At 34.8% G+C, this 27,804-nt stretch overlaps 1 protein-coding gene across 3 annotated transcripts; it reads right to left on the bottom strand.

Moving 5' to 3' along the window:
- Positions 1-79: 79 nt before the first annotated feature.
- On the bottom strand, positions 80-27,563 carry LOC124370025. 3 transcript variants are annotated; one of them, XM_046828311.1, is made up of 2 exons: positions 27,460-27,563; positions 80-1,528 (listed from the first exon to the last, which is right to left on the bottom strand). In XM_046828311.1, the coding sequence occupies exons 1-2, from the start codon at positions 27,521-27,523 to the stop codon at positions 267-269; spliced, it is 1,326 nt and encodes a 441-aa protein (XP_046684267.1). In that variant the 5' UTR covers positions 27,524-27,563; the 3' UTR covers positions 80-266. The 3 variants fall into 3 exon arrangements, with proteins under 3 accessions (XP_046684267.1, XP_046684284.1, XP_046684275.1); XM_046828328.1 differs by lacking the exon at positions 27,460-27,563 and adding an exon at positions 4,854-8,249; XM_046828319.1 differs by lacking the exon at positions 80-1,528 and adding an exon at positions 10,052-11,524 and having other exon boundaries at positions 27,460-27,541.
- Between the last annotated feature and the right edge of the window lie 241 nt (positions 27,564-27,804).

The following is a 27,804-nucleotide window of genomic DNA, read 5'->3' on the forward strand; positions in this document are numbered from 1 at the left end:
CTACTTGGATTAAACACTAAGTACAGTATAGTGTTAGTATGGCCTGTGACATTGTTGTTACAGGTATATAACATTTATCTACTATCAACAAATTGTATTTTTAATAAAGACATATTTACAAAAGCTCAATATCAATATAAACCACACAGAGCAAAGCAAAGAATACTATTTCAAACGTGGTCATATTCAGTGTTTAAACAGGTGAATTTGTCTGCTGTTAGAATAATTTATTAACCGAAATGAAGAATTTTTATTTCAGACTGTTTTCAAGAGTCATTTTTGCTGAAGGTTTTCTTTGCACTTTGTAAGTATTCAAACACTCCTGCTAACTCTAGTTGTTGAATTAATTTCGGGAGTCGGTTTAGACGAAATTTCTCATTACTGAAAGCCGTTTTATAAATTTGGTAACACTCTTCTTCCCGACCTTTGTCAAAAAAAGCTTCTACATTTTCCGGAGTCTTCTCACCAATGAATATTTGCATGGTAACCGCCATGAATAAGCCCAAAGGGAGAAGTCTTCTTACCACAACTTTTACTTCTTCATGAGACAAGCTTTCAGAACGATTGATATGCTTTAGGTTCTTGTTGAGTTCTTCAACATAGAGCTCATACAGTTCATTGATTCTGCGAGTTCTAACATCATCATTAGCACTTGTCCAAATGAAGTAAACAATATCAGAGACAGGAGATGCATATCTTGTCAGTTGAAAGTCTAACAGTCTCACTTCACACGGTGATCCTTTATCGCTATATCTAAACATCATGTTATTGGTCCAAGCATCTCCGTGGTTCATAGCGTTAAACTCGTCTCTTCTGGGTTTCACCGCTTCTACTACAGCATCAAGTATGGTGGTACTGCAATCCCTGATAAGGTCGGTATACTTGTTGAATATATCCGAAGTTTCAGTATATTCAGTCAAACATCTGAACGCACATGAAAGCATTGATTGCATCCCTTGTGTTATTGGTTGATTATAAACAAATAATTTCTCTTTCCCAACTATATTAATTAGTTTCGGATCTTCTTCCAGAACGGCGAGTGATGCCGCGTGGAGATTGGCCGCAGCAGCCACATACAGGCGGCAGTGTTCAAAATCCAGACCATTAATTTTGTCTCCCATAATAAACCCCTTTTCTTTTAAATCCTCAAGAACAATTACGGATAGTGTCGGTGAATGAAAACTTTTTGCTGCAAATGGAATATTCGTTAGAGAAATTGTTTTGGGTATAAAGCGTTGATAGAATTTTGACTCTGAGAATTCTAAGGAGTCGATTATTTCCTTCATCGCCCCACCCTGTATTTCAGTCTTTAAAACTAGTGACAAGTAACTAAGATCATCACTTCCTTTTTGTTTCTTGTATTCTATTTTAACTCGAATGGGGTAGCTACCATACTGCTCCCCCACTGATATAGCTGGTGAAGCAGTGAACTTGGTAATCTCTACGTCCTCGTAGCAATGCTCTTGTTGTAAACACTCTTTCAGAAACTCAGAAGAGAGCCAATCAGGAACCGGCATCTCCATTGTTCCTAAAACACAAAAATAACAATACATATTTTAAGATAAGAAAGGAAGTTCTTGTTTCATTATTGAATGTAATTTACAATGTTGCCGCACTGTGCAGTCTGAGTCTGTCACTGCCAGCGTACACACCACGCGTGGTCTGTTCCAACCTTATTTTACCGCCCTCTCCGATTGCTTCCTCGCCACAAGGCTCGTGTCACTTTGAATTCATCTGGGTTATAGCATAGGAAATAAACCATATTGTTTTGGTACTGTTTTGGCAATGTTTAAATTAGTAAAATAATACTTTTACTGCAGAATTTAATACTTGTCAAAAATAATAAATCTCCCATTTTGGGGTACTAAGCTTAATTTTAAGCTAAATAGCATCAATACTTCTGTCCTATATTTATTAGTTCTCTGTTTGTCCGTAAAGATTTTTATTAAAAACTATTAATTGAGCACAACTTATGATGCAATGATGACACTTATTTTAGTATGTGACTTTATAGGTGCACTAAAAGAAAAAACAATATTTAGCATTTAAGTTTGTATGATAGCTTGAATTGTTTAACTTTCAATTACTTTGCCACAGTAGATCTACTTTTGCCTGACATTAATATGTTGTAATAATATAACCCTATATCCAGCTAAACTGTATGGAAAAGATTATCACAACATTTATTTTTATTCTTACCTTACTTTATAAAGACAGTTCACTAGTAGTTACTATAAATATTTAAAAATATCGTTCGAAATGTGTATTTCAATATCAGGACTCATGACTTTAACACAAAGATAGAGAATACAACTGACCACGTTAGTTGGTAACGTATACACACTGACCCAAAATTTTAATTAACTTGGAAATTTAAATAGCAGTAACGTAATTAAAAAGGAATACTGACTGTGTATCACAATAACATAGAAGAAGTATAACCATAATACCAAATATTAGCTCTAAGTATTTTAAAATCAAACACTATATAGTTTTGTTACAAATAAACAAACGTTTTACAATAAAATGAAGCTGTAAGTATTTAAAGACATTAAAATGAGTAAAAAAGTAGCAGTCGTGGGACTGCCGATAGAAGTGAAAACGGAACTATTAAGTTGAGAGTAATTAAAACTATATGCAAAAATTATATGACATTTTTTATGTTTTATTTATTAGTTACATATGATGGGTTAAACAAATCATGAACAAAATATAAATACAAAGTGGTTGAAAAAATAATTAATATACAATTATCTTAACAAGCGAGTAAACACCGAGTGAACAACAGTGAGTTGAACACCGTTGTAAATAATACAGTTATTGCTACGGATAAAGTATATAATTGCAATAACAATTAAACCCACAATATTTTTAAAACTAATAAATTAGTTAAATTAACTTGGTTCTTTCGTAAAGGTAATTTTATTGCACAATAAACTAATTTATTGAGTTAATACGGTATCAGTGAGCCAATGCGCCAACTACAGTTCCGGCAGAAACGTTCACTCATCACTTCATACGCTACTACAGGCTAAACTAAACTTCCAATAAAAAAATGATAAATTAAAAAAAAATATTCATCTATTTTCACACAACTTTCTCGCTGACAAATTTTGTCTGACCAAAAAATAAAAAAAATCCTCGCTTACTACTTTTTTCTTGTCATTGTAAACGCTATGTAAAATGTAAACAATAATCAAAATTACTTCGAAATTTTTTTAATATTTAAAAATGTTACCAATAGATTGCCAATATTAAGAGCTTTAATTTGACGCATCTTACAGAATTGTAGGACATTGGCTTCACTTTTAAATCGCGAGAGGAAGCCGTAAAGGTCACTGATTTTCGCAGTCTGTTTTCATACACCGCCGGGACAGTTTTAACACAGCGAGACTGACTTTTTCATGCAGGTTAGTAGTCCGCGGCCAAGTCTACGGTTAAAAAACACAGCGAGACTGACTTTTTCATGCAGGTTAGTATCATTAGCATGTCGGTGACGCGAACCGAGGATTTTACCCTCTACCAAAACGCTCAACGCGCCTAAAGAAGTTTTCACTTCAAAAATATCGCAATAAGAATTGAATCACTAGATTAAAACAGTAATCCGCTATTACCAAGCTCCATAGTTAATTAAGGCATGATATACTGCTAAGTACGTAGGTAACCATAAATACTAAATCTTTACCTACCTTTAATGTTTGTAAGATATGGCAAAATGTAAATATAGTGCACCTTAATTAATTGCAGAAACAAAATATTTTGTAACCACCTTGGTGGAATAAAATATTATTTTTAATTAAATCTATTTTAAATTTATGAACATTCTAAGTAGGCAATATTTGAGATTCAAATCTTAAGCATTTAAGGCTGTTTATATCATATTAACTCAAATAAAAGGTGTTTCAAAAATAATTATTAAAACGCGTACATCATTTACGTAACACATTTAAATAAAATATTAACTACAACAATTAAAGAAACAAGTTTTTTTATTGAGAAGCCGATAACCTTTTAAGCCTTATTTTGCCCGTCCATGAGGGCTACTGGCCTGTGCGAGGATCGTATCAAACAGAATAAGGGGGAGAGTCGATACAATACAAGGTCGATGGTACTGATAAGAAGTGCAACGGTCACACCCAGGGTTCGAACCTGCGCCATTTCTAACTCGTCCAACGTCTTTTACCGCTCGGCATTCGGCAGTCCCAATATAGTTACAATTGCCTATTCACATTTACACTGTGCTACAATAATTATTTCACAAACCAATTCAAATTTAAGCACATTTAAATAGCTAAAATGAGAGAGCATTTAACTAATACAGTTTTAGTTTGTGTAAAAAATACAGCGTGTACCTACGTATTTCTCTAGATATCAGGAACTTAGTCATACTTGTTCATACTCGATCATTTTTTATTAACTTAAAATAATATTCACTTCATTTGAGATTTACAACAAATAATAATATGTACTTTTAAATGAAGATTGATTTGTAGTTAACTAATTAATGTGAATTATTGATGCGTAATTAACAGTTATTAATTGGTATCAACATTTGTATACTATACAATTATACATCCATTAAGTAGGTATATAAATATAAATTTTAATAAAATGATTAAGTTTAGTTTAACTCAAAAAATTCATTAAATGAATAAATTATAACTTATAACTAATTATAATTATGAATTATACACCCAGTTTTTGCCAAAACTAACACATAGTTTTCAAACCATAAGTAATAAATAAAGGTCCTTATTATGTAATCAGCGGTTATATTGTCCAACTATGAAAACAGTAATATGCCAAATGAATGTTTAAACTAAATTTATTCCAAAATGTCGATTCTGCCTTACCTCTTCTCAGAAATAGCGAAATGCTGAAAATTCTCGGGAAGAAGAAGAGGGTTCCGTCTTAAGAGTTGTCGATACACAGGATCTAGCTCGAGTGACCCTTTCACCACATCCACACAAGAGGCACGTATCCAGTTTATTCAATATCCAGTGTAAACAGCCAACCCTTATCAGCCGATACGGATGAAGGGTCAATTGGTGTATCTTAAGAGTTTGTCAGCCAAACCAATGCCAGATAGAATGTCTGCCGCGACCAAGCAGGTGGGTGGGCAATTCCTAGTCTATTAGTCTACCCAGGCCACGTCAGGGGCTCTTCTCATGTACAAAGTCACATTTTTGGTTGATCAGGCAAGAATCTCGATCAACAGCTAACAAGCGTACGTAAACGTTACAAAGTTCTAGAATTCGAATGTCAATAGCCACATAAGGAGCTGTAGCGACTAAGCGAGTCCATGGAGTGTTTGGAGCATTAGTAGTAATACTTAGTACTGTACTAGTAATCGTGACAGTTGAGATTGTGTTAACAATTATTGACTGTGCGTCAGTGTTAAATAAACTCGTGTAAATAGATGGACGATATAGCTAATAGTGGGATTGTGACAGTATCTCGTACCTACACCTACCCATGAACCACGTGTAACAGAACAATTCAGTTAATTGGTGTTCAATCCAGAAAGTCGATCACAAGCTGAGTCACCTTTACTCTTACAACATTACTTTCATTAGTATAATGTGAATGACCGTTTATGTGTTTTTCTATAATTATCTATACAAAACTTCTAAGAAAAGTTTCACACCCGTCTAAGATAAGATCTGGACAGCCACGTGAAGATAATAGACCACACTCGCCTTGCTCATGACACACAAAGGCTACTTTTAGCATTTATCATGGTGCAACGTCCGGCTCTGATTAAAATTAGTTAACTGTTTGTTGTTTACTCTCTTTCCTTGGAATATCATACACAACCTCAATTGAACCAGAAAATGTTACACGATTAACCTTTAAAGCTAAAGCTAACTGTTGACGTAGAGGCCACCTCTGAAGAGGCTTTGTCGGTTTTATGTGCTCCTAGTGACCTGTGCAGACAGACCCCAACTCAATTTCCGTAAATAACTCAGATTTTATTTTCACTTGCCCTACCGTATTTATTCCCGTTAGTTTAGCATAAGGTAATTTTTCCATACATATTTCAATAATCTCTCCCTGTTTACCATGTTTACTTAAAACCCTTCCGACTTTAGAGCAAAGATTTTATTCTAAACTTTCCTAAAATGTCATGAACATGTAAGTCTTCTCAACTAACAACTTAAATGGTTTGTCTCATATTTTGTTAAGAAAATGTTATACTATCTTCCGCAAACTCATTTTAATCGGATAATGTACTCTTTGTACAACTCTCCTTCTCGATGAAACAATAATTCCTGTTTAAATCTCAGTTTTAAAGGAACCCCCCACATTTGCGTCAACACTAATCCAAATTTTAACTATTTTTGGTCTACCAATACGAAGATGAAACAACTCAGTTCTAATTTTTTCTAACTGTGATTTAAATTTGTCCTTAAAGCAAAGGTTCAGTAGAATAAAAATTAAATAAACAAGACACAACAATAGTATTCATAAGCTAACTATATCTAAAATGCAAAGACCACTAAACAGTGCGCTACACTCTAATTCCTCAAAGATAACAATGTTGTTTGTTTGAATGTTTTAACTAATGATATCTCTCCCATTTCTAATACTAGAATATGTCGTGCCGTACTAAACACGACAAGTGAAGGGTACGTTATTTAAGACGCCCAATTTAGGAGCAAGCCTTTTATTATTTCCAAGCAAACAAATATTTAACTCAATGAACAAAAATAACAAGCTTTCTTATACCAAACCACATAATTCACTAAGCGACACGTCTTGTAACCAAGATAACATTTCAAAGTAAAATGAATTATTATTCAGTTGTAAATGTTACTAAGCAGGAGGAGTTAACGTTGAGTTTAGTTACTGTAGAGAAGAAACAGTTGGGTAAGTTCATTATAGTTTGGAAAGTCTATTACTGGCTAGATAATAAACGGCTAACGACCAATTAAAAAGAATGATCACTTACTTTGTCTCCTCGATACTAGGATAATGAGGAAGAATTCTACAACTTGTGGTTTATAGGATTCTCCCTCTCCAGAGGATCTGGTTAATGTTTATTGGTCAGTTAGTAATTAATTGTTGAGTATTGTACCAGAAATGGTATTGTACAGAAATGGTGAACCAGAATTGGAATATTATCAGCTCCCTGAAGGAAATGTATAATGTTCCATTTCTCGTAGGAATTAGTTATTAGAGTTGTACCAAAAACAATTATTAGAGATATGTAAATTCACTGTCAGTTATGAGGGAAATTTATAATTATTTAATTTTATACCCATGCACTACAAACTATATGGTTTACTGTATAGATATCACTGCAACATAAAATTGTTTATTTTTATTATACAACATTGTATTAAATGTACAAATCATAACCTGTAAAATCGAATCTTTTCACCGCCTTCCAAATTGGTTTTCCACTTCCAGTAGTGGCCTCTGGAAGATTATAGCCTCCAGAAATTACAAAATACTGTAGCTCACGGCGATTGGAGTTTGCCGGTTTTTGGAAGATACCTACCCATTAAAACACCAGATCTCTGGAAGCTCCTAGAACCCTAGAACATCTAAGTTGTTCATAGTCTGTTGTGTTAACAACGTATTATATACGAGCAGTCTGTTGACTGAAGATGACTTTTCACAACAAGTATAAAGATCGAAACATTTCAAGAATTTAATTGTGTAAGCAATGTTCGTTGTAACATCCCCCGTCTCAGGAAAGGAACTATTATGTTAACTGTCTTCTCTGAAGTATAAATTAATTGAGAAAAACTCGCCAGGCCCAATTAAACCAAACAATTCCCAACCAATAAACCTAAAAATTCAAGTTTGTATTCTTGAAATTGGAAGTGAGCTGAAGAAATCGTCACCAAGAAAAAACATTTTAGACCTATTGGAAATAAATATTCTAACAGTGTTGTATTGCATTGGAAAATTACGAACAATAACATCAACATGTTTTTGTAGGCCTAATATTACTGATCGAAAATAATGATTGAAGTCTTTCATTAGTTAAAATTAAATTACAATAATCGTTTTCTATTCTTCTTTAATAAGTGTAAATTCTTTATATTATGAAAATATACACTACCCTAATAATTAACAACCTATTAGACCCGATGTTCTTATTATACTCGTATAGAATTACCATTACAAGAACATCTTTAACGTTTTCTGTAACATTCCAAAGAGTTTATGTTATTTATACAGCGGCTTTTATTCTGTTTGTAACATATTGTTAAGTTTTAGTATACAGCACCCATAATTAAACTAAAAAATAGATTGTAGTACACTTTGATTTTTGATTATACATTATTGTATATTTTATAAAGATTTAATATTTTATATGTCTATATATTAAACATTCAATTAGATTATATATATATATATATATATATATATATATATATATATTTTGATTGCAATCGTGAAACTGCCATGGGTGGTATTTACAACAATAACCGACTTAAAATTTTACTGAAGAAGTAAAGGTATGTTACGTAATATGTTAGGAGTGAAAGCTGCTGAAGAAATAAAGTAATCTGGGTGGTTCGGACCGCGGATAAGATGGGAGAAAAAACAAGTTTAGTTTTTAAAGTAATAGGATCGTTGACCCAATGAACCATATAAGCTATTAGTATTTATTGTTAAATGTTGTATCGTTGGCCCATTGAACCTGAGTGTAAATTCACATTTTTAGTTGTAAAAAAGCTGTTTAGGCCCTGGAAAAATATGTACATTATATTTTGTTTATAAAGCAAATCGGTCCAGTTAAAGCACGTATCGTTGGTGGCCCAATATCTTTTATTTAAAACCAAACTGATATTTTGGTCGTTGAACTAACTATCGGCGGAGGAATTGAACCAGACCAGTTTACAACTCTGAGAAACATTATCTCAAAGTTAATATTTCTTTCTAGTTCTTGTGATAATAAAAACTAAAAACATGCTAACTATAACAAAATTACCTTTTACTGTGTAATATATCGCTCGAAACATTGTAATCAAAGTGGCAAAAATCTAAAGGAGAAAAGATTATTAAATCAGGAATGATTCAGTTCCAAGTGTTTAGGGCCTATTTGGAGCCTACAGTAGTTTAAGTAGGCTATAAAAAAGTTACGTAGTCATTAAGAAAATAAATCTTAATGAATTGTGTAACCAGGCTCAAATACAAACTCTTGAAGGAACAAATTTTGAATGTTTTACAGTTTTTATATGATCTTAACATCTGGAAGTAAAATTGTTTAGTAAACTATGATTTGAAGTACTTTCTTTATTACTGAACCTAGGCTTTATCCGCAGCTTTGCTCGTTATTCCTATAAATTGACATAATTACAATTATAGGCATATATTTTTAAAATGGTATAATAAACACTCCTGAAAATAAGTGATCATCACTGAAAGATATTCCAATCTCCTTAACCATTTCAGAATAATTAGAAATGAAGTTTAGCAATTATTTAGAACACTGAAGTCCAAGAGTGAAATGGTTATTATTATTACCAATAAAATACACTATTTTCCCTGCAACATTACATAGGTAATTTACTTATTAGCTCTAGCAATTTCACACTTTGACTATTTTAGGCCAGAGTTATGATATAATCTCAATTTCTACTCATAGAGTTTGGAAGCTAATAGTGGAAATTAAAAATCTAAATTTTAATTGTTAATCCTTTATATACTAGTATTTTTTTCTTTTACATAGCATGTATCTATTTAGATAACCACTGTGAATGATGACTGAATGCGTAATTGGCTGATAACATACCTACTTACAAGCAGAAGCACTTCAAACTGTTACACATCAATTACAATATTTACGTTGACAACAAATATGTAGTAACACCAGATCTAAAATTTGTACAAAAACGTTGTGATTGCTGAAAATTATGAAATCGAATGATTAAATTTAAATATCTTTCACTAGATGCCACGAACAATCAATGAGAAAATTATTGCTCAAGTAATAGCCTACGCAATAAAAGCCCCTTTGGACTAAACGATAAATACATTTGTAAGAATAACCTAGAACAATGACATTAGGTATAATTAACACTTGTCTAAGTTCAGGTAATTTGGAAGAAATGTATTTTCTATAACATTTGCATATTTACAAAGTATCAAGTATTTGAGAATAGCGAATAAAATAAAAATACTAAAATAGAGAATAAAATATTCGAGAATGATACATAAAAATTATCAACATTAGTGTGTCACTCTTTAAATAAATACAAATGCAGTTAACAAACAGTTATTAATATCGTTTCGTAGATTTTTCAGTACTGTTGTTAGCTAAAGGATCTCTTTGTACTTTTTAAGTACTCAAAAACACCTGCTAACTTAAGTTGCTGAACTAGTTTCTGTAGTCGGTTTTGACGAAATTTCTCATTGTTGAAAGCCATTTTATAAATTTGGTAAGACTCTTCTTCTCGTCCTTTTTCAAAAAAAGCTTCTACATTTTCCGGAGCCTTCTCACCAATGAATAATTGCATTATAACTGCCATGAACAAACTCAAAGGGAGAAGTCTTCTTACTACAATTCTTACTTCTTCATGAGACAAACGTTCAGAACGATTAAAATGTTTTAGGTTCTTGTTGATTTCTTCGACGAAAAACGTATACAGTTCATCGATCCTGTGAGTTCTAACATCATCGTTGGCACTTGTCCAAATGAAGTAAACAATATCAGTGACAGGAGACGCATATCTTGTAAACTGAAAGTCTAACAGTCTCACTTCACACGGTAATCCTTCATCGTTATACCTAAACATCATGTTGTTGGCCCAACCATCTCCGTGGTTCATAGCGTTAAACTCGTCTTTTCTGGGTTTCACCGCTTCTACTACCTTATCAAGTATGGTGGTACTGCAATCCATGATAAGGTCGGTATATTTGTTGAATCTATCCGAAGTTTCAGTGTATTCGGCCAAACACCTCAATGCACATGAAACCATTCTTTGTAACCCAGGGGTTACTGCTTCACCACATACAAACATTTTCTCTTTCCCAACTATATTAATTAATTCAGGATCTTCTTCCAGAACGGTGAGTGATGCCGCGTGGAGATTGGCCGCAGCAGCCACATACAGGCGGCAGTGTTCAAAATCCAGACCATTCTTTTTGTCTCCCATAATAAATCCCTTCTCTTTTAAGTCTTCAAGAACAATCACGGACATTTTTGGTGAGTAAAAGCTTTTTGGAGCGAATGGAATATTCGTGAGAGAAATTGTTTTAGATATAAATCGCTGGTAGAATACCGACTCTGAGAATTCAAAGGAGTCGATTATTTCCTTCACTGCCCCACCCTTCAGTTCCGATTTTAAAATTAAGGATAAGGATCTTAAGTCATCACTTCCTTTATGTTTCTTGTATTCTATTTTAACTCGGATGGGGCAGCTACTATACTGCTCCCCCACTGATATAGCTGGTGAAGCAGTGAACTTGGTAATCTCTATGTCCTCGTAGCCCTGCTCTTGTTGTAAACATTGTTTCAGAAACTCAGAAGAGAGCCAATCAGGAACTGGATGCTCCATTGTTCCTAAAACACACAACCAATATATTTTCAGTTTATATTTGTTGAATCTATCCGAAGTTTCAGTATATTCGCCAATCAACGCAAGTGTTAGTATTATGCTTGCATACGTAACCCCCTTATATACGTAACATGCGTGTTATACTTATATAAATATAATTTATATTGTCCGATGTATTCACTTCTTCAATCGTTATATCGTACTTTCATGTCAGATTACTAAAGTAAGACCATTCCAAACTTTACAAACTGCTTTAAAGTAATTTAAATATTACAAGACACCAAATCTGATCATCGATGGAAAGTTCTGCAATTTATTTTCTTTGACTCCGAAATACAGTAAGTACGTAAGCAGAGCATTATTATTAAAGCATTTTATTTTTTAATTTAACACATAGGTAGGTTCTTAATACGGTATCACATTATATGATATTGCATAACAGTTTGTTGGTCTAATTAGAAAAAGAAATCAATAATCTGCATTGTTCTAACATTTTGCGTGTAACATAATAAACTTGTCTAATATTGTACGTTTGTGTTGGTTATTAAAATTAAGTTAATTAATAAAATATCCCAATAAAGTTTCTTTGTAAAAAAGTAATAGTAAATATCAATAGTAGGCTTAATTAGGTTATGACCTGTATAATTATATAAATCTTGATAAATGAGAATGTAGTTCTTTTTAATAACTACTGGATTAAAACCAATTAAAATAGTGTATAATTTGGAGCAGATACCTGTAGTGGTTCCACTAGTTAAAAGTGTAATCATTTAATTATGAAAATATAATAGTAATACATGGTCTCTGTTATTATTATATTTATTGATGTATCAACTTAAGTTTTTAAGTTTTTCATGCCGTACTGCAATTTTATGTTGAATTATATCAGTATACTCTTACTTAGCACATCTTCGGGGGATTTTGTGAGATTTTTATAAACCACTATTTAATATATAGACCTTGTAAAGTTTAAGCAATAATTAATTATCAGTTCTTATCAGTCCGCCGATCAGAGCGGATTGTCAGCGTTATGTCTAGTGCCGGTCCTATCCTGCCCACAAGTCCTAAGTGCTGTGCCAACTGTATCAATAGATACAGGTTAAGTTATCTCTAAATTACTTTATTTGCCAATTTCTTTTATTTAAATTATCATGGCAGAAAATTGCGGAAAGTGCGCTGCTAGCATTATAGCTAGTGATATTGTAATTAAGTGCGTCGATTGCGCATTGCTCTTGCACTCTTTATGTACCAACCTAGGATCCTCTCAGAACTTAACCGAGCAGAAAGTTAAGAATTGGAAGTTTGAATTGTGTAAGGGAGAATCCGCTTTAACGGAAGTAATGATGACGTCTGAGACGGGACGAAAACTATCCTGGACGCTATTCGCTCTATGGACACTAAAATAAATACTAATATAAGTCAGGTGAGGGGATCGATTGACTCGTTGCGGGAGGAGTTTCAAAGGTTAAACGACAGATGTGCGGCGATGGAAGATAACCACAACGACCTTCAGCGTCGCTGTGCCAAGCTGGAGGAGGACAATGGCAAATTACTGGATGAGGTCCAGGATCTGCAGCAGCGTCTCAATGACTCTGAGTATCACTCTCGATGCGCAAACATAGAAATCATCGGGTTGCGTACTACAGAGGGAGAAGATATTTACACAGTACTTGAGAAAGTAGCTTGTGTGCTCGGGGTTGACTATGCTAGAACAGATATATCAGTAACGCACCGACTCCGGCTTTTCTCAAATAAACATGCCCATGTACCAATAATAGTAGGTTTGTCTCCCGGAGGATGAGGATGAGGAAGCGTGGTTGGCGGCGTCAAAGAGCAAGCGAGGCCTCAAGTTTACGCAGATCTCAGCATCGTTTCCAGGAGACATGTCAGTCGCGTAGTGAGGATTTTCGCGCCATGGAGCGACTCAGTCCCTGGCGCCCCTTCCCCAACTTTTTTACCTACATGATCAATCAGTGCCGACAGTTCACCTCACTACCGTAACAAACGTTTCTTGGCCATCATTTCATCAGCAATGTAAGGCGTCTTTGACCTAACATCATTTTTTTATAATAACTTACAGTCTACTATTCTTTATAAAGTTTTGTTCCTTGTAAGAGACCTAGTTTACGTGTATAGCAATATGTATTTAAATCTCAATTTAATTCCATAGGGTTTGGAATGAAAGTACAAATTTCAATATATTTAATAAATATGTATTGAAAACCCTAATTTAAATTTTGAGTACATTATGTAAAACGTGAACATAGTAGTTAAGTAGTTACAAAACCAACTCGCATATTACTATCTTAACTAATCTTCTTTCGTGACTTCATGCTAGCAAACTGTGTTATTGTGTCGTCCAAGTTGATGTGCCTGGCTCTGCTGCGCTCTATAGATATGGTTGCCAAGGCACTCAGACGTTCTTGGGACATGGTGCTGCGAAGATAGTTCTTTATCAGTTTAAGTTTTGAAAATGATCTCTCTGCACTTGCAGTTGTAACAGGTAGTGTCAAAAAAAATCAAACAAGCATTCACAACATCTGGAAAGCTGGAACCAACTTGAGCACGCACTATTAAAGTATCTGCAAGATCCCTTATACTTTTGAGTTTTTCCACGTGACTTAAAAAACAAGTTTTTAGCCTTACAAGCTGTGGACCTAAGTTAAGGGAGACGTCATCTTGGTAGTTTAATATCAAAATTTTGCTTCATTCTAAGATTTCTTCATCACTTGCCAACTAAAAAATAAGGCTTCAGACATTGGAAACTACTAGTAATGTGAGTAACAGCCTCAAAACGCTCTGTCAGCTGTGTTGTGATTATGTCAAGGCTACGGTTGAACACCTCAACCCGGAAACGTTTCTCTTTGTCTTTAATAGGGTCATCAACTTGCACTTCATCAAACATTCTTGTCTTCTTTTTTGTTCTTGAGTCAATGAAATGTGGTACAACTTTCCATTGCAAACAAAGCTTAGTTGCATCTGATTTAACTGTTTGCCACTCATTCTTAAGTTTGTTAATTTTTGTTTTGTGATTTAAGAGCATTTTTGTTGCGTGTTCCAAGTCTTCTTCGGTACTTTGAAGTTTTTTTAGAAATTATGTCCATAGTTTCAAGCAACACACTTTCAATAACTATCAATATTACTGTAGGAAACTGCTCAAAATATTTCAAAAGTTATTTAGCTTGGTTTACTTCTTCTTGGTCTTTACCTTCTAACGTTAGGAAAGTCAGTACTTTCATTATGTCAAAATAACCACATCGAAGAGCGTCGACGGCTTGATTTCTTGAAGTCCACCTTGTTGGGCACACTTTCTTTAAGGTTTTTTGTAACAAAGCCGACTTAGTCAACAGTGCCCATCTTGATATACAGTATTTTTTTAAAATACATAAAGACTTTGAACATTATCAAAAAAGATTCTGATTTCAGGAATGTTTGATACTGAATCGTTGATTACCAAATTAAGGGCATGAGCACAACAGTGAATATACTTAGCTGCAGGATTTTTTTGTTTTATTCTTGCTTGAAGGCCTGAATATATACCACGCATATTAGCGGCTCCATCGTAGCCTTGCTCTCGAACTTAAGATATATCTGAATACTTTTCTATGATATTGAAAACAACATTTGATAAGTATTCTGATTTCTGGCTTTCCACTTCCAAAAAGCCCCCGAACGCCTCTTCTATGACTAGTTGTACTGGCCTGTCACCTTCGTCAGTTTTTATCTTTATATAACGAAACACTGTACTCAGCTGGTCGGTTTTCGCTATATCTTGAGTTGTATCAAAGATAATAGACACATAGGAGCTTTTTTTCATTTCTTCCTTGATTTCTTTTTTTATCTCTTTGGAAATCAGGTTGATCAGCTCATTTTGAATCTGAGGACTAAGGTAGTTAACACTACGTTTTGGTAACTTAATTAAATCTGCAAGGACCTGGTCATATCTTGCTAGCATATGTATTATTTCAAGGAAATTTCCTTTCGATTTAGTTACATCTTCATCGTCATACCAATCTGTGCTCTCTCAGTGGTAAGTCGTTTGTAGCTAACGTAATAATGACGTCCACCACTCGCCTTAAAACTTGTCTCCAGTAATCAGTGGCTTTTTTAATCTCCTCCAGATTCTCACTATCAACTGTTAGGCCTAACTGCCAGCGATAGTATATTTCACACGCAATTGCATGACTTTGCGAATCTTCTTCGTGGTCTTTTATGTTTCGACCTAAATGTGCCCAATCAGACGTACCTTTCGAAAATCCCACATCAGTATAGGCCATATTGAAAAGCCAGCATGGATGACAATAGCAAACATTGAGGATGTTTGAATAGCATAACCAATTACGTTTTATTCTCAATTGGTTTTCTTTATTCTTTTGAAAATACCATTTCTCGTCACATCCCCTATTTTTATTTCTCCCTTCTGATTCTTTTGGAAATGGCCCTTTAGGCTGATGAGGGCCTAATTCTATTATTTGCCGTTTTTGTTCGGCTGTAAGAGTGTTTTCAAAATTACCCTTATCAGAAGAACTTATAACAGCTGTTACATTTTCTTTAAGGTTCAACTCGCAATCGGTACCTTCAGCTTTAACTAGGCCTACCTTAGAAAAAGGTTCCTGAAGAAGAACGTGGTCTTCTGCATCTTCAGGTAAGCCTACAGGTGTTTGCTCCAAGTCCTCATCGCTTGTAGGTACTTGTGAGCTACAAGTGGGTTCTTGAGAAACTGCAACTACTGAAGTGTCCCTCGAAAAGTAGGTAGATAACTTCTTTACTTTCTTAAGTTCAAGATTTTCTGCTTGACTTTTCTCTAACCTTCGTTTCCGATACTCAGAACCACTTAGTTTTTTTGACATTATATACCAAAGGTAATAAATCAACACCACACAAATCACATCACAACAAAATAAATAATATAATCAATAATTAATAATATAAAAAAAAAAAAAAAAAAAAAAAAAAAAAAAAATTGAAATGTTCTGACGATGTTTTGCTGCTCAGTTTTACTTAATCTCAGCTATAATTATTTTTTCCAAAAGTGATTTATCTGATTCAAGGACTTTCGTGAGTAATCAGTTTTTTTATTGATTTAACATAATATCATAGTGAACTTTATCATTCCAATAACAATTTATCATCTAAAACCTCACCTCATGGCTAACCCCAATTTCTAAATAACACCAATCATCGTCTGCTACAAAGAGTTAATCCAGTAAACACTCCACGCCAGTTTCTTCCTTAGTCACAGCCTTCTTAATCTGTGTCCATTGCACTTACTAGTACTATGTACAAGAAACATTATTACTCATATCGAAGAACGCCAGGTATTAACGAATCTGAGCAAGACGCTACAGTACAAGAAGAAAGTATGACGCGTGAAAACGACGTTAACGCAAAAATTGAAAATTCTGAATGTCCCTTATGTGATAATGTGGTCCAAGACACAGAAGACGCAGTGTTGTGCGAGGGTCAATGCTTCACCTGGTATCATGTTTTGTGGTTATGGGCATGATGGATGATCATTACGAAAATTTGTGCAATGGTTTAAATGGATATTTCAGTTTTGGTTGTGCCCACACTGTACCGTCGACACTACTACAATCACCAAATCACAAAAAAAAAACTAGGAAGCTTCCCAAGTCCAAACACCAGCATAATCTTAATAGAACACTAGATGATATTATTGAGTGAACGATCTAAAAAACTTAGATTGTATAAATAACGACGATGAGAACTCATTGAAAATCGCAGCTGAACTAGGCACTGCCCTCTTACACGAAAACTCTGAATTAAAAAGGAAAATGGAAAGTTGTCTGCAACTATTCTAAGTTTGGAAGCTAAACTGGAAAGTGTAGTGGAAGAAAACGAACGTCTCAACAAGGCCCATGAAGAGCTACATCAACTAATAAGTGAAAAGGACCGCCAGTTACAAAAAGAAATCAGCCTACGGAAAAAAGAACAAGAAATGTACGTGGACTATGATAATGAGCAGTCTTTGACCATCTTCAAGTTAGAGGAAAATATAGATGCCTTAAAACTAGAAATTTCCAAGAAAAAGTCTGAATAATGTTGAAAATGACCCAGTAAAATGTTCAGTTCAATCTCAATGTGAAAATAATAAAACAATCAAGCAATGATAAAGTGATGGCCTTTTCTCTCTGTGGATTCAATGCACTCAAACGAACAATAGAAAGGCTTGATTTAAGAGTTAGAGATCTTGAAGAAAAATCCATCTCTGCTACTATGAAGACATGTGTCGCCCCTGTACCAGAAAAATTGGTTGAATTCACACCAAGCCTGGTTTCTTCTCTAGATCAAACCTGTTGGAAAACCTCAATCGACTCCACCAGTTGGTGCGCAACCATTGAAACCCGATGAAAACAATAGAAGAGTTTTTTGAAGCAAATATTCAAAGATATAGAGTCTGTAATCCGGCAAATCGAACTAACCGAAGCTTATCTCCTGGCAACCCGACTGTGGATGCGGATGAAGACGGTCTCACCAACACGGAATCCAAATCCCCATTTTTTGTGCAACACTTCAACAGCGAAAGCCCGGTGGAAAATCCCTCAAAGAAGCAGATTATTCATCAATTCCAAACTAAAGCTCAGCAAAGTCTAACAATATTCATCAGAATGTCGACCGAATCAATAACAAAGTTGACCAACTCAATCATCTTCTTAGTTCATTACAGCCAGCTATTTTGGTTATAACTGAGCATGGGCAGTCAAATGGAAAAAGTTGGCAAACACCTGTCTCCTGAACTAACACTTTAGCAGCTTCTTTTAGTAGAGAACACAACTTGAAAGGCGGTGTTGCAATATTTTATGCAAACGGTCTAGACATTGAGGTAGAGAATTTGAATGTTGATTCATTGAGTGTGCCTCTTGTCTGTGAAATTGCAGCAGTTAAGATTTCCTGGTCTAGTAGAAAAGAACATTTACATATCCTTGGCACCTACCTACCTCCGAGTAATAGTTTGGAGAAAACCTCCGAGGCCTTTGAGGTTCTATCTAGTGCCCTGGAATCATTGTCTGTGAAAAACTCACCGGTAGTGTTAGTCGGAGACATTAACATTGATGGCCTGAAATCTTCAAGGCAAAAAATCGGAGTTCAACGAACTGCTGGCAGAATATGACATGGCAAGAATCTTACTACCACCCACAAGGATAACGGCAACCTCATCCACTTCCATCGATACAGTGTGTTCAAACTTACGACTTATTCCTGATATCAATGTTCAGGTGCTGAAAACAGAGAAATTTCTGACCATACAGGCCAGCTTTCAGAGGTCAATTTCAAAGTCGCCACTGTCAATCCAACTTCTTCGGTTCGGCGCCACCTCAACACTGAGAGCTTGTCCAATTTGAAAGCACACCTGAGTTGTGTAGCATGGGACACAGTATATGAAGCATGCGATCTAGGAAAGCTCATACAACAGCTTTATTGGCATAATTGCAACGGCGCTTGACACCACGTGCCCTCTTAAGAAATCACGTGATAAGAAATGGCAAAACGAAAATTTCATTCTTACGATAAAGAAACAAGACGTTTGAAGACCCAATTTCTTGATGCTCAGGAAGCCTATGTTCTCAGTGGAAGTCAGGCTGACAAACGCCATACGTCCGATTCTAAAAAAGCTTTACGATATGAAGCTGAAAGAACTCAGAAAAGATGCAAATGCTAAGCTCATTCAAGAAGCAGAAAATAAAAGTCAAGCGATTTGGAAATCTAATAAATTTAGAAAGGACCCAGAAAGATTCAGGACACAAAACGCAAAGGCTCAGAATTGATGGTACAGTTGTTACAGAATCCGAAGCGCTTGCAAATCATTTTAATGAGTATTTTTCTACAATGGCTGACAAAACATTGAATGAAAAGCAAACAGGACATCTATACCAAAGTACATGTACAACCCCCCCTGATGTAGAGTTTCCACTGACCGTTTTATCCCCAACTAATGTAAAAAGAGATGAGTGAGATTATTCGACAGCTAAAACCAAAAAGATCTGCTGGGCTTGATGAGATTCTCCTCTCAAATATTGAAAAACTGCAGTGACGAGCTAGTAGCTCCGTTAGTCCATATCACAAACTTATCCTTCAAGCTCGGTGAATTTCCAAGCAAGTTGAAAGTTTCCAGAGTGGTTCCTCTGCATAAAAAGGGTCCTAAAGAAGATGTCGGCAATTTCAGGCCTATATCCCTAATCTCAACTTTCTCAAAAGTTATTGAGAAGATAGTCCTCAGGCGAATGTTTGATCACATGTCTCGAAATCACCTTCAATCCGATCGACAACATGGATTTTTAAGGAGGAGGTCGACTTTAACTGCACTGACGGACATGGTTGAGCATATCATCGATAAAATTGAAGAAAGGGATACAGTCACTGGCATCTTTCTTGACATGACCAAGGCATTCGATTGCCTTGGCCATGATCTGATTCTGGAGAAGCTTAGTTTATTGGGCTTCAAGAACACTGCGCTGAGATGGATTTCCAACTATCTTCAGGGTAGAGAGCAGTTGGTGGAGCTGGACGATGTGCGGAATAATTGCAAGTCGAAAATCAGATCCGGTCTTCTCCCGATGTCACGGGGTGTGCCCCAGGGATCGGTCCTTGGACCGGTTCTTTTCATCCTCTTTACGAACGACCTTCCAGGATTTCTCAACAACCATTGCTACACAGTCATGTACGCAGACGACTCTGTTCTCTTGACATCTGGAAAGCTTCAGCGGAATCTCTTGAGATCGATTCATTGGTGGCGCTTGGTTACGCGGAAGATTACTGCAGCAGCAACGACTTAATTTTTAATGAGTCAAAAACTAAGCAGCTTACCTTTGGAAGCATAAAGGTTGAGATTGCTCCACTTCCAGATCTGCTTGCTGTGAATAACACAAAAACATCTTGGAGTTGTGCTGGATGATCGTCTCTCCTGGCAAGACCATTTAGAAACCATCTTGTCGAAAGCTTAGCAGTTCTCTTTTTTGCATTGAGAAGAGTCAAGTCTACTAGCACTCAAGACGCTGTACTGGTGGCTTATCACGCCCTATTTGAAAGTCATCTGAGATATGGAGTTGCTGTTTGGGGGTCTGCTGCCCACACTCATCTGGAGCGAGTATTGATAATACAGAAGAAAGCTATGAAGATCATGTTTGGTGTGAGATGGCGTGATAGCTGTAGAGAAGTATTCAGAGCACATAATCTGTTAACGGTTATTAGTCTCTACATAGTCGAATCCATTGTTCTGGCCTCTACCAAAGCTTTGAAAAACGCAATGAGCAAGTCCACCAATATGAAACCAGAAATGGGTTAAACTATAACCTTCCTGCTCATCGCCTGACTCTGTATGAACGTAAGCCATCATACGCCGGGGCGAGATTTTTCAACAATCTTCCTCGAGAACTGAAGGATGACAACCCAATGACTCTGAAGAAGAAACTAGTTAGCTGGTTCTCGAAGATGCCGTTTTATAGTGCCAAAGAGTACATGACTGGCAAAATTTTAACCTAAACTGAAGACTTTGTAATTTTAATTGTATTGACACCATTCCGATCTCCAAGACTGTGAATAAAGATTTCTGTATTCTGTATTCTGTATTCTGTATTTGCACTAACGCTAAATCTGCAATCACTACGCAAAGGTAAATTGAAGTAAGTCAATCACTCGGTGGGTCTGTACGGACGCCTTTTGTCTCAGCCAAGGTCAACGACAGACTGACTGACACAAAGACACTCCGCGGCCGTGATGCGCGTGGAAGGGGCTGCTTCCCGCCATTTTATCGTCCGTCCCAAATTCTTCTATCTTTGTCAAAGTATTAAATCTTTCAACACTAATGCTAATAAATTAGTATTACAGAGCTATGAGTATCGAAATTTAGAATAAATAATTGTAATTCAGTTGCTATGTTTTAAAACACTAGTATTAACTAACTAAAACCGTAGTAAATTAATTAAATTTATGTTAATTTGACGGGTTTATTATTACTTAATCATGATTTTAAGATTTAGGCATTTACTCATTACTGTAATTAACCTCAGTTCACTAAAATTTCGTTAAATCATTGATTATATAATTATAGGTATTTACCGGACTAACGGTTAAAACAATAAAATAATAACAAGATTTAATAGAATGTTTTAACTTCAATGTCATCTCACAAAGGATCAGTTTATATGTCTTAATGTCGCTTAATCTTGTCTAGAATAATTAAACTTGTTCAATTAATTTTATGATTAGATTAAAAAAATTTTATTTTCTTTATAGTCATATGGCATGAGTTAGCATTTCATTTAAATATTATTGTTGTACTGGGCAGACAGAATGACGTGAGGCTATAATGACACCGCTCATTGCTGGATGACGTTTTTGATGACAATATTCATTTCAAATGTCTTGAACTGGAACGTTAGGATAGCTGGTTTTTTTTATTATAACGACCGTGATTGTTTAAGGATTTTTCATACAAACATAAGAAGTTTTACAAAAACTTTTGATGAATTAATGATATACTTAAACGAGTTTTGTTACACACTTGATTTGGTAGTTATGTCGGAGTGTTGGCTGAGGGGAGGAGAAGAACACGTACATGTTGAGCGATTTGATATCTTAATTACTAACCCACAACGGAACCAAAACGATGGACTTATTATATTGGTAAACAAATTTTTATCAGTAAAGGCTGCTCAGATCACGTTGGGTGACGTTTATGGTATCGGATTGGACTTTACTTACTAAAATAAAATGTTTAACTTACTTGCTTCATACAGAACCCACGACAGTAATCTTGAATTATTTTTGGATGAACTAGAAAACTACTATGACAATATTGGAAAAAAATAAATAAAACAATGCGTATTTATTGGAGATATTAATATAGACCTATTAAAGACTAATTCAATGACTGGTAGATATTTAAATTGTCTGTATGGTGCTTGGCTCATACAGTGTATTTCTAAACCTACTAGAGTGTCAAACAACCTTCAATCTTGTTTGGATCATATATTTGTGAGGATCAGTGATATAAATAGAGTCAAATCAGCTGTGATCCAGACGAATATAACTGACCACTACAGCACTGGACTGACTATGACTATCTCTGCAGCGGCTCCGCCCCGCCCTGATATTCACGCTGACAACTATACGCTCCACACTTATTATATTGACCACGCACTGCTGACAAACAATTTTGTCACTTTTCGACTGGACCCCCGTCATAACATGTTTTGATGTTAATGACTGTGCTAATATATTTAAGGAGAAAGTTCAAAATTCAATATCAACTGCTAAAAAACCAATAAAACTTAACTCTGCAAGAAACAAAAAACTAAAACCATGGATTGCGTCTGAGCTCGTTCGTTGTATTCGTACTCGGGATGGGTTGAGTAGAAGAATAAAAAAAAACAGCCATTTAATGTTGTTTTACGCAATTAATATCAAAATTATAGAAGGTTTTTGAGTTCTTCGCTCAAAATAGCTAAACGAGACTGTTATAGAACAAAAATCATTCATCAAACGTCAACACCAAGTTATTTTGGGAAATTGGCGATGAATTAGCAGGGAGATCTAAAAGTCGAGAATCATTTCTCAGTAGTAAATATGTGTTTACGGCATCTGCTGTCACCCCGAATTTATTAAAACAAATAACTAACGATTTCAATTTTTTCTTTGCGGTCGTGGTACAGAATCTAGTTATAAATGATGCTGACTATAGACAGAACACTGACTGCATTTCACACTGTGACAGAATTGGACATCATATATCAGGTGGCTGGCCTACGGGGAGGATCTGCTCCGGGCCTCGATAATGTTTCAGCTAATCAGCTAATATTCTAAAACAAAACATCCACTTTTTCTTCAACCCTTACTTCATTTAATCAATTTAAGTATCTTAAATGGCGTTTTCCAAATTTCTTTAAGTAGGCAAAAGTATTCCTTCTATATAAGTTCAACGAGTTCATTGATAAAAACAACTTCCGCCCAATTTCCCTGTTGAGAGCACTTTAAAAAGTATTAGACCGCATAATAAAAGATAAAATAGTCATATCTCCAAGAAAACGAAATCTTGTGTGACTCTCAGTACGGGTTTAGGAATGACAAAAACATCACAGACGTTCTTTTTGACATCAACAGAGAGATAAATTATAGCATTTCGGATGGAACACGTTCAATGTTAATTTTACTGGATTTAAAAAATGCTTTTGATTCCGTAGAAAGGAGATTACTATTGAAGCTTGAACATATTGGGGTTCGCGGCGCTGCTCTCTCATGGTTTCGGAGCTATCTCACCAATAGGTTACAATGTATGATTATTGGTGGAATAAACAGTGATCCACTCCCTGTGTAATACGGTGTGGTCCAGGGCAGCACTCTTAGTCCAATTTTATTTGTAATTTATATGAACAATATATCAAAATTACAACTAAATGGTAAATTATTCTTATTTGCGAATGACACCCTTGTTTTTTGTTTCTTGGCCAGAAGTACAGGCCAAATCATCAAGCGATCTTGTTCTTTTAAAAACTTTGATTGACCAAAATTTCCTTTCTCTTAATATAACAAAAACAAAGTTTATGCCGATTTCCCTAAGAAATTGTACAGATTATAACTTATAAACTTGGTTGTCCATAGTTACGGTAAAAAATATCTTGTTAATACTTGCGAGGAAGTAGAGAAGGTGGATTCATATAAATACCTTGGAGTATTTTTTTTTTATTTTCGGATGACCTGGACCCACCATATAGATATGTTAGTACAAAATATTATAAAATATGTCTTTGCTTTTAGACAAATTATTGAATGGAAAAAGAAATTAAATTAGCTTACTACGATTGCGTTCAATCACTTCTTTCTTTCGGAATCATTGCTTGGGGAGGAACAAGACAATCTATTCTATATCCCCTCTTTGTTTCTCAAAAACGCGTACTAAAAATAGGATTTAACAAAAGTGAACGTTATTCTACTGACACTCTATTTAAAGAATCTGCTATTCTTACTATTCGTCAACTTTAAAAAAAAACTCTCCTCAATTTAAACACAATATTTTCAGAAATTACGCATCATCATGATACTAGATATGCGCATAATGTAAGGACTGTTACTTTACAGTATTCTCCAACAAACCCCTTTTATATCTCCAACATTCTGTATCTAAATATTCGTGTTCATCATAATAGTTGCACTCTTTTTGAATCACTCTCTTTGCCAGTTTTCAAAAATAGGGTGAAACAATTGCTACTCCAACTAGGTATTATACAAGCAGAGTCCATTATATCTGCAGATTACCGAGCGGCCTGACCTGCAACACCTATTTTCAGACACTTTCTAATATTACACCCGACCACTAGACCACTATACTACTACTGCTACTACACTACACTACCATTAAAACTAGATGCTACATTATTACACGCACTTATACTATTATACATAGTACCATGTTGACTTGATCTCCCCTGGGCCAAGGTCAATGATTTGATGTCGTTGCATTATTATAAATAAACTAACACTAAATCGTGTTTTATTATTTTTTTACTAAACGTAACAAATCCAGTTCTCATAATTAAATCGTTTTTCTTTCTTTTTAATGCTATTAAAGGTAATCAAGTTCTTCATTTTAAGTTATCGTGGCGAACGATCAACTGAAGCCTACGCACAGTCTGAATGCCCATGCAGGCTTTATTCCTTATCAATTATATAATTTTTATGTTGGCTAGATAAATAGTAAAATTATTGTTTTTGTAATAATTCTATTTAGTGCATTATAATTGTTATTTCTAAATGTATTTAATGTACAGTTGCTGGAGTAAACATTCATTCATTGATTTAGTAAATTTTTAAAGTATTCGATAATAACCCAATCGATATCAAAAGTTAAAGATTTATTTTCTAATGGATAATATATAACATTCAGGAGCTGGCTGGCTATAAAAGCATGATTAAGTGCAATTTAACAGATAATAATAGATACCATGTATTTCTACAACATTCACCACGTTCCATGTTTAAGTTTGTTCTGCGAATCGGGTAATAATATTAAGGAAGAAATTAGTTTATAATTATTAAATTCACCATAATGTCAAATTCAGTGGCGAACTTTACTATCTGATCTCCCAGACACCTCTTAGAATCTTCAAGTAGTTGGAAGATTTTGTGGCCCTGAGGCTCTTACCCCGATGGCCCGAACGTATTCAGTATCAAAAATAAACGCCACCGTCATCACAGGGAGCAGATGATGTACGACCTTAGCTATCAGCATCCCAGATTCGACAAGTTCTTTACATTAATGAGACATTCAAACCAGTTCCTTGATTCATAACTAATAATATTTCATTCATATTGGAACTTAGCCTTACGAAATCACAGTGTCAAGTTTTGCAAAGAATTGTTTTCACTCTACGGCTTTGTGCTTCTGGCTCTAATCGTGGTTAGCTTCAGTCATTTGTACAAATATATGAGCTATACGATATTTGTAGCAAATGTGAGTAACATAGTTCCGTAAGGAGTTCGGCTCAGACTCTTTACATGATTCGTTATTACTCCCTGGATGTCAGTTCCCTTTGTTCTTATTTCATTAAAATTGTGTATTGGAATAACCTGCTTAAATCATGAATATAAGTTTTGTCAAGATCTTTTATAAAGTCTCCTATAGTATTTACAGCATTTGTCTTTGTTCTTTTATAATACCACTGCTGACTTTGTTGTGAAATGTATTATATTACTAAGAGTTACCTGCGGCTTCGAACGCAATTTTCAAAATATAAGTCCTCATACTATTTTATTTTTATTTTTTATGGTGTATTATGATGGAGTGATATTCAATATTTCAAACTTATTTCGTTACGGAAGTATGTACTTGTCATGTACGGATGGTCTAAGATATTTATATTTCCGTCTAACTCCTGTCGTTTACATTCACTTACAGTACTACCGTTGAGTCTGCCTTATTCCTCCAATCAAACAATTATTAACTTATGTAGCTCTCTGAGATATACTTCTGTCAAAAAGTGTGTACTTTCTACTCTTGTAATTGTTTTCGGTCAAAGATATTTTCAGTGCTGTAGTTGAGTTTGCCTTGTTGTCCTGACGGAGAAAGTATACATAAAGTATTCGGAGGACTGGGAACCATATTACGAGCTAGAAAAAATCCGATCATTTCTGTCATAAGGTGGAAATTCTTATTAAGTTCAAGTAACATTTAAAAATAATCGATTATAATGTTTTGCGTTATAGAAATCTAGTTGTTTTTCGGACTGTAGTATGAGAAAGAATGCATCGTTGAAAAATGATCGTTTCTCCTTACGCCACTGTTTACCATACTATAATGTCAAGGAATCACACCAGTTTCGAGTAACTTATGTGACAAAAAATCCAGAGCTATACTCATGTTGGATTTATAACCGCGCTTAAACAATATTTAAAATGGTCAAAGTTCGTCACAATCTGAATCAAAAGTTAGACCCTGTCTTTTCAATCAAGCATCAGTTAATATGATGCATTTAATAAAACATACCTACTTTGATCATATAAAGTAATTAAATAAATGAATTAATACTTAGTACTTATATTTCTACTGATAAATAATACAAATTATTCAAAGTTCAAGGTCATATTCACAGATAACCATGGTTGACCTTGCATTACAAAATACTCTATCTCAATAACGATTTTGCGAATGAAACCATTTTTATAATAGGTGATGACATCATTGGAGCAATAGAAACCGACGTAAGCACGAAAAACTGTTTTTTATTTGTATGTGACTTTGAACAACTAACTACACAGACACCAGATTATAAGAGACTTGTCAGCCAACATTTAGAACGTCGAAGTGAAGGTATATACAAATATTCAGCTTATTAACTCTTGATCCGCTTAGTGTACTAGTAATGAAAGTTCATCAAAGGTTCAACTCAGATTTATTACTAAAATCTATTTAAAACCTTCTGCTTACCTTTATCTTGCAGTTGAAGCACGGTGTATGTTAACAGCGAACTGTTACTTGGAAAATAGTTCATTTGCTGAATCAACGTAACAAAAACATCACTTATCGCAGTGATAACAGCGATATTGTATGCAGCATTTAAACTGCACTGTTACGTCAACTGCATCGCTAGCAGTTGAGGGATTCAATTGAAATAATGTTCACACATGATGTGATATCTCGGCAAAGTTTAGAAACCAAATTTTAATTAACGACACTGCTCTCCAATTTTCATTGTCGGCTATTCGCGACTACGCTCGCGAGAGCTTTTGTATCAGTTTGGACCTTTACTTTCGTACAAAAAACGTGCGCAAT

This window comes from Homalodisca vitripennis, chromosome 1, assembly GCF_021130785.1.
Source record: "Homalodisca vitripennis isolate AUS2020 chromosome 1, UT_GWSS_2.1, whole genome shotgun sequence".
In the NCBI taxonomy this organism is placed as follows: domain Eukaryota; kingdom Metazoa; phylum Arthropoda; class Insecta; order Hemiptera; family Cicadellidae; genus Homalodisca; species Homalodisca vitripennis.